General features: G+C 47.7%; 1 protein-coding gene across 1 annotated transcript in view; it reads right to left on the bottom strand.

Moving 5' to 3' along the window:
- Positions 1-17160, bottom strand: part of CPNE9 (copine family member 9) — a 71120-nt gene that overhangs the window by 44406 nt on the left and 9554 nt on the right. Inside the window, exon 2 of the mRNA XM_056851900.1 lies at positions 4460-4500. Within this exon, the coding sequence (XP_056707878.1) occupies positions 4460-4500 (41 nt within the window). The remainder of the gene's footprint in view (positions 1-4459; positions 4501-17160) is intronic.

Here is a 17160-nt window from a genome sequence, read left to right as displayed (position 1 = left end):
TGCACACTTACTAGGAAACAAGCCCCATTGACTTCAGTGGGATTTACTTCTGAGTATCTATACTTAGAATTGCACCGTGAGAAAATTAAGATAAGGAAGGCAAGCTATCCGAGAACAGCTTTATAGATAAGCACCATCGCCCTGAATTGGGCCTAGAAGCCAACAGGTAAAGGGGGAAAGGCCATGGAGAAGTACTGAGAAGTTTTGGAGATAGGTTTGCCAGGTCCCTCTTCGTCACTGGTGGGAGGTTTTTGGGGAGGAGCCTGAGGAGGGTGGGGTTTGGGGAGGGGAAGGACTTCGATGCCATAGAGTCCAATGGCCAAAGCAGTCATTTTCTCCAGGGGAACTGATTATCGGCTGGAGAGCAGTAGCAATAGCAGAAGATCTCCAGCTAGTACCTGGAGGTTGGCAACCCTACTTGGAGAGAAGCACTGCATTTGGGGGTCAGTTTTTACATTTTGATTCAAAACAATTAACTACAAGTCCCTAGCTGGAGGGTGTTGATGTAATTATTTTTGACCTTGCAACATCTGATAGTTTAATTAATTGTTTTGAGAATACAGTATCCAGAAGGGCTACAATGCATTTTAAAAAAAATCGTATTGGGTCCCTGAAATAGTGCCAACCTTTCCATGTAGTTAACAAGTGGAAGCCATTTTTTACAGTTGTTTTTACATTCTCCTTCTTGGACATTCCAGGGTGCCATTAACTTCGCCTCAATCTCAGCGTCCCTTCAGTTCCAGCAGCCAACCCTCCTTGGGGTTTTCATCATGTTGCCTGATGGCTTTGTGAAGAACAAAAACCTGCAGTCACCTTAGACAGGTTCTTGGCAGCTATTGTGAGCCATCCGAGAGTGACGGAAAACACTGAAAAGGGGCGTTCAAGCTCTCTGTGGCTCAGCCCATGAGCACAAAGGCAGCGATTCCCTATAACTGCGTACACCTCTTGGTCGTTCACCAGTAGGGTTGCCAACTGCCAGGTAGTAGCAGGAGATCTCCTGCTAATTCAACTGATCTCCAGCCGATAGAGATCAGATCACCTGGAGAAAAATGGCCGCTTTGGCAATTGAACTCTATGGCATTGAAGTCCCTCCCCAAACCCCGCTCCACCCCCAAAATCTCCCTCCGGTTGCGAAGAGGGAACTGGCAGCCCTATTCATCAGAGAGGCCCTGGAAGATGCCAGCCACTATTGTGTTTGCATCTGAACCCAGCCTCTGGGAGCTGAAATCTGGTGCAGAAGGAGACGGATCTGCAGGTTGCCATATGCAACACCAGCCTGCTAATTCTGCAGATCACTTTTAAAAAATCCTTCACAACCGATATTTGCTTTCTGTAGGGTTGCCAACCTCCAGGTACTAGCTGGAGATCTCCTGCTATTACAACTGATCTCCAGCTGATAGAGATCAGTTCACCTGGAGAAGATGGCTGCTTTGGCAATTGGACTCTATGGCATTGAAGTCCCTCCCCTCCCAAACCCTGCCCTCCTCAGGCTCCATCCCAAAAAACCTCCCATTGGTGGCGAAGAGGGACCTGGCAACCCTAGGTTTCTGCCATCTCACCATTGAGATGTCCCTCCCGGCTAGGGTTGCCGGACCCACATCGCCACCAGCGGGAGGTTTTTGGGGTGGAGCCTAAGGAGGGCGGGGTTTGGGAGGGGACGTCAATGCCATAGAGTCCAATTGCCAAAGTGGCCATTTTCTCCAGGTGAACTGATCTCTATCGGCTGGAGATCAGTTGTAATAGCGGGAGATCTCCAGCTAGCACCTGGAGGTTGGCCTCCCTACTCCCAGCTATGCCTGTTTACTCAAGAATCAGTGCCACTGAATCAAAGGGGGCTTCTTCCCAAAGAAGCATGCAAATAGTTGCAGCAGTACAGGCGTGCCAATCCTAGGTGCCCCTTCCCACCCGTGTTGGCTTCAGTAAATCTTAATCCTCGAGTTGCTACCTGGAGTCTAGATAATATCTCTCAAAATATCCCAGTTATTTATACCAGTTTTTGAAGATTTCTGACCTTCAGCTGTCTCTGCTCTCAAAGCAAGGTGGAGAGAGAAGAGCACGAGGAGAAGCCAGCCTTTAAGCGATGTTCCATGACTGGAACTCCAGATGTGTCACCCGGCCCTAAAAGCGGCGTGGGAGCCAACAGGCATCAGAGCCGCAGTGATGGGGAAGGTGGGGCGTTTACTCTCCCCATATGTAGCATTTTGCTGGTTTAAAACAGCCCCCTGGGATGCCTTAATCCCCAACAGGGAGAAATATAGGCACTCAAATTGTGCCTGTCTTCCCTACCCCCCCCCCCCCCCGCTGAACTTTAAAGCAACCCAAGGGGCTGTTTGTGATCAAGGAACCACCTCTGTTAGTCTCTTGCCATGAAAACCCCAAAAGGGGTCGCCATAAGTCGGCTGCGACTTGACAGCACTTTACACCCACACAAGGGGGATAAAAGGAGAGACAGCACAAACATCAGTACCCCACTCATCACTAGGGTTGCCAACCTTCAGGTGGTGGCAGGAGATCTCCTGCTATTACAACTGACCTCCAGTCGATAGAGATCAGCTCACCTGGAGAAAATGGCCGCTTAGGCATTGGACTCGATGGCATTGAAGTCCCTCCCCCATTGAAGTCCCTCCCCTTCCCAAATCTTGCCCTCCTTAGGGCCCACTCCAACAATCTCCAGGTATTTCCCAACCCGGAGTTGGCAACAGAGGTGGGACCACCAAAAGATTGTCAAGATTAGATCCCAATGAACAGAAAGTTATTGACCCAGAGCTACAGTAGGAACTGCAGACACAGGGCCCCCCCCCCATCCACACCCTCACCTGCAGTATGGCACACCTGGAGCTTTGTGAGAGGGTGAGCAGAAGATAACCCATAGGAAGAAGAAGAAGAGTTGGTTTTTATATGCCGACTTTCTCTACCACTTAAGGAAGAATCAAACCGGTTTACAATCACCTTCCCTTCCCCTCCCCTGTATGGTAGGTGGGGCTGAGAGAGCTCTAAGAGAGCTGTGACTAGCCCACGATCACCCAGCTGGCTTCGTGTGTAGGAGTGGGGAAACAAATCCAGTTCACCAGATTAGCCTCCGCTGCTCATGTGGAGGAGTGGGGAAACAAACCCGGTTTTCCAGATCAGACCCCACCCCTCCAAACCACCACTCTTAACAACTACACCACTCCAGGAGAGAAACTGGCAGGAGAAACTGCTACTGCCGTCTACCCCACTGCCCCGGGAGATCCCAGGCAAGTGGCCATAAGAATGCAGCCTAGGCTTGCTAGCTCCGGGTTGGGAAATACTTGGAGATTTTGGGGGCAGAGCCTGAGAAGGGCAGGGTTTGGAGTGGGGAGGGGCTTCAATGCCATAGAGTCCAATTGCCAAAGTGGCCATTTTCTCCAGGTGAGCTGATCTCTACCAGCTGGAGGTCAGTTGTAATAGCAGGAGATCTCCAGCCACCACCTGGAGGTTGGCAACCCTAATACAGCCTCTGGGGCTGAATTCTCAGCACTCATCTCAAACTACAGTTTCCAGGGCTCCTTTGAGAGAGGTCATGACCATTCAACTGACGTAACACAAATACTTTTGTGGTGTAGACACTGTCTCTCGGCACTCATAGGTTCCATCTTTTCGCCGGCTGCTTCTAGGCTCTGCTTTTTCGCATTCTTTGAACGGCTTGCCATTTTCTAAATAGTTACCTTTTGTAATGCCACAGTGCAGCGGTTTTTCAAACTTTCTGCTTCTGTCAATTCCTTTCCACATCAGTTTGTCTGCCAAAAAGCTACTGAATAGTGCTTGGCTGGCCAGTGAGGCAGAGGGGCTGTGGCTCTGCGGTAGAGCATCTGCTCTGCATGGTCCCTGGTTCGATCCCTGGTATTTCAAGTTAAGGCCAGGGATGAGGCAGACCGTTGGTCTATCAAGGTCAGTATTGCCTACTCTGACTGGCAGCAGCTCTGTGTGGTCTCAGATGGAGGTCTTTCACATTATTTACTATCTGGAGATGCCAGGGACTGAACCTGTATGCAAAGCAGATGTCCTACTACTGAGCCACAGGTCTCCAACCCAAATGGATGTCTCATGGATGGAGCAGGACCAGAAAGAAGATCGCCATGTCTTTTGATGCCAGTTGCTGAAACAGTAGGGTTGCCAACCTCCAGGTAATAGCTGGAGATCTCCTGCTATTACAACTGATCGCTAGCCGACAGATATCAGTTCCCCTGGAGAAAATGGCCGCTTTGGCCATTGGTCTCTATGGCATTGAAGTCCCTCCACTCCCCAAACCCCACCCTCCTCAGGCTCGCCCCCAAAATCTCCCGCCGGTGGCAAAGAGGGACCTGGCCACCCTATGAAACAGCAGCAGTTAAAGCAGTCCCAGGGCTTTCTTCCTCTTAACATCCCTGCAGCCATCTTATCTCCCTCTGCTTAGGAGAGTGCCCCCCCCACCCCGTGTTGGTCACCATGACATACTTACCAGGATCAGACTTGGAGAAAGTGTCCATGTCCAGCAGATTCCTGGGGAGATCCATCGGCAAAGGGGCAGAGAAAGAGACAGAGAGTGTCAGTTTGAAAACAGGGGCTGGGGGCTGGAGGGGCAGAAGCGGGCGTCTGTCTGAGTAACGGCTCCCAGCGAGCCTAGATTTTGTTTGTTTCCGTTCCGCTTCCCTACAGCAAAGTCACCCTTTTTAAGATGCCTCTGTTCTCTAATCCAGAGTGTCTTGTGCTGTTGGGTTTATTAATACATCCAAATTAAGATAATTAAAGAAGGCAATCAAATCCACAGCCAGTGACAGCTTCACGCGGGAGATAAGGGAGCCGGGCCGATCCATCAGCTCTTTTGCCCCCAATAAAGTCCTTGAGAAAGAACTTCTAAATAGCTCAAAGACAGCCCTGATGAGAAAGGTTTTTTTTGGGGGGGGGGTCACGATGCCTCATCCTGTGTAAGATATTTCCCTTCTAAATAGACATGTCCTCCCCAGGTGGGGTGGGCGGCACTAGGGCAGTTCTGTACAGGCACAGGTTTTAGGTACACTCAGTGGCAATAATTTGTTAGGGAAATTGCTATAACTCTATCTCCAAGGAGCACAAAGGTGAGCCCGTTTCGTTTGGAAGACCTCTGGACAGAGGCTGAAATGTTCCACTGCCACAAAGGTTTGGCAGCTTTCAACACTGGACTTTCACTTTTAGAAGCGGAAATTCAGCAAGTGTGCCCTATTCCCGTACCAGTAAACATTTCAACTGCTTGATTTCAACACATCTAATTGCTGTGAAGAAGAAGAAAGAGAAGGAGGAAAAGAGTTGGTTTTATACCCTGATTTTCCCTACCTTTAAGAAGTATCAAACTGACTTACAATCACCTTCCCTTCCCTTCCTCTCTCCATAACACCTTGTGAGGTAGGTGGGGCTGAGAGAATTCGGAAAGAACTGTAACTAGCCCAAGGTCACCCAGCAGGCTTCATATGTGGAAGTGAGGGAACAAACCCGGTTCTCCAGATTAGAGTCTGCCGCTTTTAACCACTATACCACGCTGGCTCTAAAGGGAACCCTGAAACTGACTGGTACCCAGTCAGACTATTAGTCTGTCAGTTGTAGTACTCCGAATATTACCTATTGGGAGTAGTAGCAGCTCTGCAAGGTCTCAGGTATTGGCCCTAAGTTTGTGTTCTTAGAAGTGTATTTCATGGATAGAAGCCAGTGTGGTGTAGTGGTTAGAGCCTCAGACTAGGATCTGGGAGGCCCAGGTTGAATTCTCCAGTCTGCCAGGGAAACTTGGCCCAGTCACTCCCTCTCAGCCTAACCTATCTCACAGGATTATTGTGAGGATAAAATGAAATAATAAGAAGAGTTTTTATACCTTCCATGACTACCGGTAATTTTAGCAAAGAGGATTGGGCCACCATTCATAAATTAGCTGAGGATGTGACCATTACGATAAAACCGGCGGGGGTGCTATAGTTGTACTGGATACAGAAGAATATGTAGGCAGGATGGTGCTGCCACAGTCGTCTTGCTTGTGGGCTTCCTAGAGGCACCTGGTTGGCCACTGTGTGCACAGACTGCTGGACTTGATGGGCCTTGGTCTGATCCAGCAGGGCCTTTCTTGTGTTCTTATGTGCAAGAGAATTTGAGACAGCTTAATAATGCACTGCACTATCGCAAATTGGCACAGGATCCCACCCCTCAGGTACTTTTGATGGTTCCTGGAGAGAATAGGTGTGCATCATGACTAGTATCCATTTTGACTAGTAGCCACGGATAGCCATCTCCTCCATGAACTTGTCCGTTCCCCTCTTCAAGCCTTCCAAGTTGGCAGCCATCACCACATCCTGGGGCAGGGAGTTCCACATTTTATCTAGTTAGCATCAGCTGAACTCCCTCAAAAGTACCATGCCCTTCACAACATCTGCCTTCCTTTTTCAACCCATTACTTATTTACAACCTATTACTTTTGCTCCCCAGGAAGTTCCTCTTGCCAGATATGTTTTGAGTACAATGTAACCCAATAGAGCGCCTGGAAAAAAACTTTCAAGAATGTAAAATCCTAAAAAGTACACACAAAAGCTTTATCTTAAGGCAAATACAGGAATGCCCACTGAAAATTGTGAAAACATATTTGCAAAGTCGCCATAAGACTAACGCAGCCAAGTGATAAGTTAACTACCCACTGATTCAAAAGTCTTATAAACCAACGAAGAAAGAGGAATCGAGTACCATTAAAATAAGTAACCTTTTTGTTATGTAAAACAGAATTTACGAGTGCTTCTCCTTTTTTCAAAAATTCCTCTGATGAAGAGTTCCATTGTACAGAAGAGGGCAACCAAGATGATTAAGAGGTTGAAGCCCCTTTCCTAAGAGGAAAGGCTGAAGAGTTTAGAAAAAAGACGGCCAAGAGGGGACATGATAGAGGGTTATAAAATTATGCCCGGGATGGAGAGAGTTGACAAAGAGAAACTTTTCTCCCTCTCCCAAAATACTAGAACTCGAGGGCATCCAATGAAGCTGATGGGCAGTGGATTCAGGAGGGACAACAGGAAATACTTCTTTACATAATGAGTGGTAGGGTTGCCAGGTCCCTTTTCACAACTGGTGGGAGGTTTTGGGGGTTGGAGCCTGAGGAGGGAGGGGTTTGGGGAGGGGAGGGGATTCGATGCCATAGAGTCCAATTGCCAAAGCGGCCATTTTCTCCAGGGGAATTGATCTGTGTCGGCTGGAGATCAGTTGTAATAGCAGGAGATCTCCAGCTAGGGGGAGGGAGGTTCTATCTCGCCAACAGAAGTGCCTTCTATTTGTGGGTCTTATCACGGGGATCGAACCCACAGTAATCTGATCTGGATTTCGATTTATTTTTTACAGCTAACACAGATAAAAGCCATTCCACTATGTCTTCTTTTCTCGGAGAGTTCAGCTACTTTGTGGCAAGCTTTGGAGGCAATTATACTTTCAGGTCAGTCACATTTCATCTTTTTAATGTAGCAGTCCCTTACATGTTTTGGCAGACCTTAATTTTATGTATGGGATTTGTGGCTCTATGTTTACACCCAGGCCTCTTTTCAAACAGACCTGTGAGGGAGCAGGTATTAACCTTCTGCAATGTGGTCCAGCTTATGCCTACCAGGATTTCATTGCCTGTGCATTTTTCTTGCATCTTTTTTACTTACTAGTGTTCCTTCTAATTTTGTTTTGCATATCGTGAGTAGTGGTTGTTAAGACAACTATATTTTACAAGTGGGGGACCCACAAGGACCTGCGGGGCATCAGATTTTCCTCTCTTTCTCTCCCCTGAAAGCTCCCATCGCCTCTCTGCTTTTCTGGCTTCCTTCTCTCCTTCCCACCCACCCACCAGCCAACCTACCTTTATTCCCACCCCCATGTCTTCAGCTTTCCTTCCTTCCCTTCCCCTGGCAGCCTCTACCTGGGAAAACTATGGCTCAGTTGTGCAGTGCTTGCCATTGGGTCAGGCCTGGTTGTGGGATTGCCAACCTCCAGGTACTGATGCAAATAAAACAGTAGTAGGCAAAATTGAATGAGACAATAAGCAATGCAAAACAGCGAAGGCTGTAACTATATTACAAAGAAATACATGTACAAATGAAGCTAAGCAACAAGGGTTACAAAGCAAGGAAATAACAATGTCAAGAAAAAAATCAGCTGGAGTTGCTGATAATAAGTGCAAAAAAGTTCATGTAAGACATAGAGTCATATTTTAGTCAATATCAATGTCAATGTGTCTTCAGGCAAGGAAGACACATTGAAATTGATATTGACTAAAATATGACTCTATGTCTTACATGAACTTTTTTGCACTTATTATCAGCCTCCAGCTGATTTTTTTCTTGACATTGCTTATTGTCTCATTCAATTTTGCCTACTAGTGTTTTATTTGCATCATTACTATTTACAATAGAGTGAGTTATTGGCATAACCTCCAGGCACTAGCTGGAGATCTCCTGCTATTACAACTGATCTCCAGCTGATAGAGATCAGTTAACCTGGAGAAAATGGCCACTTGGGCAATTGGACTCTACGCCATGAAGTCCCTCCCCTCCTCAAACCTGCCCTCCTCAGGCTCTGCCCCCAAAACCTCCCGCTGGTGGTGAAAAGGGACCTGGCAACCCTACCTGCTTGTGTGGTGGGGAACCTGCAAGGACTTGTGAGGGACAACTCATTTCCCCCTGTATCCTCTCCCCACACTATTTCCTGTTTCCCTCTTCCTGCCAACCCCATATCCTCACCTTTCCCTTCCCTCCTTCCCACTCATCTTTTATATGTCCCCCATCTTCAGCTATATGTATTATTTATTTACTACATTTCTACCCTACCTTTCTCCACAATAGGAACCCAAAGCCACGAACATCATGTTGGAAAATATGCCCTTCTTAACAGTGTCACTTTCCTCCACAGTCAGTGCGGGGAACTGACCAGAGTCAGATAGATAGACAGGGCACAGAAGGTCGTCTCTAGTTACACCTCGCCCTCCTTTCCTGTCCCCTTTGATGTTTAGAGTTATATTGTCAGGGAAAACTTCCCTTCCCTCTCCCACTCGCCCTCATCGAGCAAGCCGCTAGAGCCGAGCGCTGCCACGCTCAGGCCTTCCGATCCCACAATGGAACGGAAGGCAGGTTACCTTTTTTTTTTATATCTAGAAAGCTAGCAAGATAGATTAGGATAGGGGACCCTGTTTGTCCTTTCCTATCCTTATTGTATTTCACCAATCCATGAGTTTAGTTTATATAGAACAGAAGCCTGATGCTTCTTTTGTTTCAGACTTGCACACGTGTTCAGAATCTAAGGAGTGATACTGTTGTGGATGTATTTAGTAGGGTAGCAAGCAAGGGGAGACTTAGGAGCTTGAGTTCTGCACGAAGGATCCTAAACCCTGCTTGCTCATTTTACTACTTTAATTAGTGAGTTATAGAAACTTTTAATATTTTTATATTTTAATATTTTACTGTTAATAGATATTTTTAAAACTGTTAGGACACTTCTTCGGAAGTCGGGGGATGGGTCACATTTTTAAGGTGGGTGGAGGGTTGAAGGGGTATCTTTTTGGTTTTAATAACTTTGTAATTACGAATGTATTAATAAGTATATACAGATACTCTTTTGTATTATTTTTTGTTACATTTTTTGTATTATTTTTATTGTATTTGTTTTATGTTTTATGTTATAAAAATTAATAAAAAACTTTTTTTAAAAACCCTGCTCGCCCTATTGGCTAAGCAAACGGATCCTATTGGCCCCAAGCCAGCATGTTCCATTGGTCACCGAGAGGGTATTCCCCCCCTATCATGGATTGGGGGGGAGTGGCCACAGGCGACCAGGGGGGCACGTAAGCAGGGCATGTTCAGTGTGTAAGTTAGTTCTGTGCTGAAATCAAATAAAGCTGTGTTGTTGAACTCCGTCTCGGATCTCGTGAATCCTTCCCATGTGGACTTAACAGATACAGTTGCGCTGAATGCCTTTTGCTCACTCTGCTAAATATTGGAATATCAGACCATAGATATTCCAACACATCATTCTCCTCTCCTCCACTTTATCTTCACCAAAACCCTGTGAGGAAGGTTAGGCTGAAAATGTTTGGAGGTTCTAGCAGGGGAGTGCAGCTATCGTATACCCTTGACCGAAGAAGAAGAGTTGGTTTTTATATCCCGGCTTTCTCTACCTTTTTTTACAATCTCCTCCCCTTCCGCTCCCCCCAACAGACACCTTGTGAGGTAGGTGAGGCTGAGAGAGTTCAGAGTGTGACTAGCCCAAGGTCACCCAGCTGGCTTCATGTGGAGGAGTGGGGAATCAAACCCGGTTCTCCAGAGCAGAGTCCACCGACCATGCTGGCACACTCCTCTCTGGGATGGTCGTCCTCTTCCACCAAGTGCACAGCTTTGGGAGGGACACACATGGAGCAGTGAGGGAAGTAGGGGACATCCATCTAGCCAGCCAGATCAGCCGAATCAACCTCGGTGATCAATGGGGTGACAGATGGTCGCAGCCAGATTGTCTTCACATCCCAGGCTGGGAATGTATAATTGGCCCAAGGTCACCCAGCAGAGCTTCCTTGGCTAGGGTTGCCAGGTCCCTCCTTGCAACTCGCAAGAGGTTTTGGGAGGCGGGGCTTACTTGGTCCTTGCTTACTTCCAGCTCAGTACCCCACACAGTATTCAAGTGGGAATCCTTTTCCCACCACCCCACTGACCCATTCAGCAGGCACCTTCAAGCCAACCCAATTAGATCAATTTCACCCATCTGTTGGTCTTTATTCCTGAGGTGGGGAAGGGTTTTGTTCTCCCCCAGAAGGAGGGTTGGGCATACCTTTGATTTTCAATGCACAGGATCCAATACAGAGCTTGGGATCCCAATGAGATTTTGTTTAGGTTACCCTCTGGGTCCCAAACCAAACAGCCGTTTTTTTGGGGGGCACCCATGTCCTGCTGAGGTTGGTGGTCAGTAGCAGTGGGGAGAGAAGAAAGGATGGGTAGTTTAGGGTCCGCGTTGTCCCACTGGCAAACTGCCACTTCGCCTCCCTGCACTGTCCTAATGGAGAGCAGGGAGGATGAGGAATCGTGGTGGCTGATTGAACCTCTACCCAGTGGAGCAGACTCTTCTTCCAGAGAGACATTTTTGATACTTAATAGTTTACGGTGGAGCTGCTTCAATCTGTCAGTGATTTCCATTTGCTCCCCTAGAGGGAGGGGGGATCCCAATGAAGCTACTCTACATGTACACTAAAAGAAAAAATGAAAAGTCCCAATCCTCAGGGTTATCAAGAAAAGTCTGAGACCTCCTTCCTATGCGCTGGGCTGTTTCCAAAATTAGAAGTGGAATCAGCAAAGCCGAGTGAAGTTTCGAGACGGTGAGGGGCCTAGAGCCCTTCGCAGATTCTGAACTTTCCCTAAAGTTATTGACTATCTGCCCTTAATTATCCACGTTCTTCTGCTCTTTCCTTGCCCAAAACTGCCAATTCTTTGAAAACTCGACTCTTAACAAGCCGAATAAATTATGTATACAAAGTGGCTGTATGTAAATAGACTGTATTTGCATAATTCATTCTGCGCACAGATCTGGGATTCCCTTGAGAAAGAACAGGGACAGTTTTTGAAAGGGCTTCGCCTGTGATTATGTGCATTTGATGCTCTCTCTTGCCACATGTACTAAACGGCTCTTTAGGGCAGGGGGCTTTGGCTTTGGCCCAGAAGCATCATCCAGCGCTACTGAGTGTGCATGCTGGCTCCCATGCGCTATGCCCTCTCCCCCCACATTAAATGAACCCATGCACTCTGTCAACATCCTGCTTCTCTGGCTCCAGTCATCTATTCCTGCGCCCCTCTCCATCATGCTCTGTTGGGTTTTGCCTCTTTACCATGTTGGCCCCCCCTTGGGCCAAAGGGAAAGGCATGAAAGAGGCAGGGACTAGGGTTGCCTGCTCCGGGTTGGGAAATACCTAGATATTTTGGGGGTGGAGCCTGTGGAGGGCGGGGTTTGGAGAGGGTGGGACTTCAATGCCGTAGAGTCCAATTGCCAAAGCGGCCATTTTCTCCAGGGAAACTGATTTCTGTCACCTGGAGATCAGTTGTAATAGTGGGAGATCTCCAGCCACCCCCTGGAGGTTGGCAACCCTAGCAGGAACCCCTGGCAACTGGCTACAACTGCCGGCACTCTAATTCTGGGCAGGGCAGCACAGCCTTCCAAGTCCTCCCCGGGGTTCCCCCTTCCCGGCCTCGGTGGGCTCCTTAACAGCTGCTCAGATCAAATTAATCTGCAGGCACTTCTATCAAAGAGGTTCTGTCTGCAGAGCTGTGGCTGTCGGAGTTGCCACTACAGCTAAACGGAGCTGAAAAAAACCCCAGGCCTCACATTCAGGGCTACATAGGGCAAGGAGACATTGGGGGCTTTCCTGGGACCAGGATAAAGCTATTGATGGGTGTGTGGGGTGTGTGGAAAGAGTCCTTTTTAATTTCCCATCGCAGAAGCAAACCAGGAGGTGAGGGCAGCTTCTTTTTTTGATGGGAAACCCTTAATTCAGTCTGGTCCCCCCCTAGCGTTGCCAACCTCCAGGTACTAACCAAAAAAGAGGCACCTCCGTGCCTATACCGTATAGGTTTGAAAATCAGCACAGGAGAAAATATTAGAAAATCAGCACAGGAGAAAATATGTGTAGCATTAATAAGATTTTTGCAATTTTGAACTATTTTCTCCTGTGCTGATTTTCTAACCCCCAGGTACTAGCTGGAGATCTGCTATTAAACTGATCTCCAGCTAATAGTGATCAGTTTCCCTGGAGAAAATGGCTGCTTTGGCAATGGGACTCTATGGCATTGAAGTCCCTCCCCTCCCTAAACCCCGCCCTCCTCAGGAGCCACCCAAAAAACCTCCCACCAGTGGTGAAGAGGGACCTGGCAACCCTATCCCCTCAAAAAAGAATACCTGGCCCTGTTTTGCTGCTGGATTCAAGTTGCCCCCTCCCTGTCGCTGCTGCATTCTTTACATCAGGGAGGGCTAACTTCAGTCTTGCGCTGCCTCCTCCTCGTTTTTTTAGTAGCACCCCTGCCGTCTACTGCCTCGCTTCCAATTTGCAAATCAAGAGCTCCTACCCGGTTAAACTGTGTTCACTGATCCTGAGTATGCAGCCTTGATTAAGAACCCCAGCAAACCAGCAAGTGCCTCGAAACTGGCCAGTGGTTGGGAGTGGGAGGGCTGCAGCCTACCTCCTCCTCCTCCCCACCGACATAAGATCATCTGGGGACGCACGGTAGGTCTACGTGTTCTGGGTAGAGCCAGGTCGACATAGAGCTGCTATGGTTTAGTGGTTAGGGTTGCCAACCTCCAGGTACTAGCTGGAGATCTCTCGCTATTACAACTGATCTCCAGCCGACAGAGGTCAGTTCCCCTGGAGAAAATGGCCTGGAGAAAATGGAGAAAATCGTCCAGATGCAATTGGACTCTATGGCATCGAAGTCCCTCCCCTCCCCAAACCCCTCCCTCCTCAGTCTCTGCCCCAAAAACCTCCCACTGATGGCTAAGACCTGGCAACCCTATGTATCAGGCTGGGAAAGGGGAGACCCAAGTTCAAACCAGCCTCTGAGTGGCAAAGCTCCCTGGGTCATCTAGGGACAGTTGTTCTCTCTTGTCCTAGCCGACTTCACAGGGTTGTTAAGATGAAATGGAAGAGGGGAGGAGAGCCATGAATGTACAGGACAAAAAATGTGATATTTCATCTGAAATCATTTTGATAAAACTATTAATACGCATTAAAGTTTTCCATCTGTGGTAGGTCCTGAATATTTTACAGGTCAGGATCTGATTTTAGGGTAGGGTTGCCAGGTCCAGATTGGGAAAAGCCTGGAGATTTTGAGGGTGGAGCCTGAGGAGGGTGGGGTTTGGGGAGGGGAGGGACTTCAGTGGGGGTATAATGCCATAGAGTCCAACTTCCAAAGCAATCATTTTATCCAGGTGAGCTGATGTCTTTTGCCTGGAGATCACTTGTAATCCCAGGAGACCTCGAGCCACCACCTGAAGGTTGGCAAACCTTTTTTGAGTCCATTCCTCCAGTATCTCAAAAAGGCATACCGATTGAGGGTTTTGGTAATATGCATATTTACTTAGATGTAATTGGTTTAGCGTTATCTTGCAACCATTTTCTTCCTCAGCTAAAATTATTTTCACCCTCCCTGCTGCTACGGCTCACCATTCTCTTTATAATGCTGGCAAACCCCTGCAAAGTGCTTTTTTTATTCTGCCTCGCTTCTCCAGGGGCTGTGACTCAAGGCTCTCAATCTTCATCAGGGGAAACCCTTCCTGCATCAAGTAGAAACTTGTTTACAGTTCAGCCAGTGTAATTAGAGGGTCAGCTGGTGGCATCCTCTTGTTTCCCAGGGGACGGGGACGGGAAATAGGATCCAAAGGATGCGGCAGGCAGCATCCTTTTGGCCATAGACGAGCAAGTGGAAGGCCAGGATCCTAATCCAGACCTTCCCATTAGGGCTTCCAGGTCTCTCTACGCCACCAGTAGGAGGCTTTTGGGGCACAGCCTGAGGAGGGGAGGGTTTGGGGAGGGGAGGGACTTCAATGCCGTAGAGTCCAATTGCCAAAGTGGCCGTTTTCTCCAGGGGAACTGATCTCTGTCGGCTGGAGATCAGTTGTAATAGCGGGAGATCTCCAGCTAGTACCTGGAGGTTGGCAACCCTACTAACCATTTATCTTTCTGATCCTGATCGAGCTCTGTTCCAGAAGCAGGGCTTCTGGAGCATACATGGCACCCCTTCCCATATCAATGCGGGAAGCAGTTCATAAGAACATAAGGCCCTGCTGGATCCAGGGAAGCAAGAGGTTGTTTAGTACTTTCTGACCAAAAATGGGCCCACAAGATAGGCTAAATCCAGCTCCTTTGCTAAACGTTCTTGGTGGGATGATGAGGATGGTGTTCAGGGTTCGAGTCTCCTTGAATCAGCATGAAACAGCAAAATTTGTCCATCTTCTATCCTGCCCTTCTCTCAAGGAGCTCAGCCAAAATACAAAAAACAAGTCTTCGAATGCAGTTGGAGCTTTTTTTTTAAATGAAAAACTACTTTGCTTATTGAATTTTTCTTTGATTTGCCCAAAAACAAGGTCTTGAAATTGTTTGACTATCCAAAGGAACAGGGAAAGGGGCTGGGGCTCAGTGGTACAGCATGTGCTTGGCATGCAGTGGGTTCAATCCCCAGCATCTCCAGTTAAAAGGATCAGGTAGAAGATGATGTGAGAGACCTCCTCCTGAGACCCTGGAGAACCATTGCCAGGCAGAACAGACAATACTGCCTTCAACAGACCAATTGTTCGGACTCACAGTAAGGCAGCTTTATGCTTTCATGTGGAAAGGAAGAAGATGGAGAAGGGGAGATAACAGGGAAATGGGAAGAGAACGGGGAGTGCAAATAAAAAAACAGAAGATAATAGAGGGGAAAGAAACAAAACGGAGTGTCTCGGAAGGGACCCCTCAGCTCATTTTAATAGCAGGTGCCCAGACCTGGATAGCCCCAGGCTAACCTGATCTCTTCAGATCTCAGAAGCTAAGCAAGGTCAGCCCTGGTTAGAATTTGGATGGGAGACCTCCAAGGACTACCGGGGCGTGACGTGGAGGCAGGCAATGGCAAACCCCCTTCAAACGTCTCTTGCCTTGTAAACCCCGCCAGGAGTCACCATAAGTCAGTTGTGGCTTGACGGCACACACACACACACACAAGTTGTGGATGTGAAGGGACTGGCTCAGTAGTAGAGGTAGAGGTTTAAGGACCCAGAATCTCCAGTTGAGAAATCCCAGCCAGTAAGAATGTAGGAAAATATCTTTTTCTGCCTGAGATGTCAGGGAAATAGTCTGACTCCTTTATACACTGAGTTCAAAGAAGACTTATTAAATATTCCTAATATCTACCATGTCAGTAGGGAAAGCAGAATGTTTAAAATAAAATGCATTACAAGAATTTTAATTACTCAATTTTATGACATTTAAATATGATTCAGATTACGGTAATATAATAACGTCAACAGGGTGGGGCGGGCCAGACCCTAGGAGGGTTCCAGTAGGTTCATGAGCTACATAGATACAAACGTTCCAGCCAGCGGTGCCTTCTACCACTGTAGCTTTAGGAAAACCACAGGAGAACATTTCTCAGATCTGTACAACTCTTGCAGCCCAATCCTTATGTGGGTTTACTGAGAATTAAGTCCAAATTCGTTAAATTTTGTGTGTCAAAGCTGGAAACAGAATGTCAGACCTGTACCAACTGGGGAAGGGCCGTGGCTCAGTTTGTAGAGCATCTGCTTGACATGCAGAAGGCCCCAGGTTCAATCCCCAGCATCCCCAGTTAAAGGGACTAGGCAAGTAGGTGATGGGAAAGACCTCTGCCTGAGACCCTGGAGAGCCGCTGCCGGTCTGAGTAGACAATACTGACTTTGCTGGACCAAGGGTCTGATTCAGTATAAGGCAGCTTCATGTGTTCAAATTTGCTTTACACTGCAGTAAATATGTTCAGGAGAATTGCAGCCCAGCTTCAACCATACAAAGAGTTCTGTGGGTAGAGGTGGAAGGGGAGAGACTTAGCAGCCCTAGCAGGAATAAAAGATTTTACAGCGTCCTTATTTTAAACACAGATTTTTGTATGTGCTAAATTCTCTCGCAAGGCAATTCATGGGGTTTAACTAGGCCGACGTGTGCATTGAGAGTATTCTTATTAGCGAACTCAGTGGGAATCGGTACAGGGCTGACATTCTGTTTCCAGCTTTGATGCTCAAATCTGAAATCTTCAACAGCGGAACCTGAATCCAATGCCAAGAAGAGCCGGATTCTATATTCTGTGCCTGTACCCATTAAGCAAACCTGTCTCTCTTATTTTGCCTCAATGAGTCTCCCTGAACACATGAACACATGAAGCTGCCTTCTACTGAATCAGACCCTTGGTCCATCAAAGTCAGTATTGTCTACTCAGACTGGCAGCGGCTCTCCAGGGTCTCAGGCAGGGGTCTTTCGCATCACCTACTTTCCTCTAGTCCCTTTAACTGGAGATGCCGGAGATTGAACCTGGGATCTTCTGCATGCCAAGCAGATGCTCTACCGCTGAGCCATGGCTCCTCCTTCTGTTAGTCATGGGGCAGGGACAGCTCCCTGATGCCTGCCTCCCTCCCTCCCTCTCTCACTGACCACCAAGG

This window comes from Euleptes europaea, chromosome 1, assembly GCF_029931775.1.
Source record: "Euleptes europaea isolate rEulEur1 chromosome 1, rEulEur1.hap1, whole genome shotgun sequence".
In the NCBI taxonomy this organism is placed as follows: Eukaryota; Metazoa; Chordata; class Lepidosauria; order Squamata; family Sphaerodactylidae; genus Euleptes; species Euleptes europaea.
The sequence above is the reverse complement of the archived record's forward strand: the minus strand, read 5'-3'. Positions and strand labels throughout refer to the sequence as shown.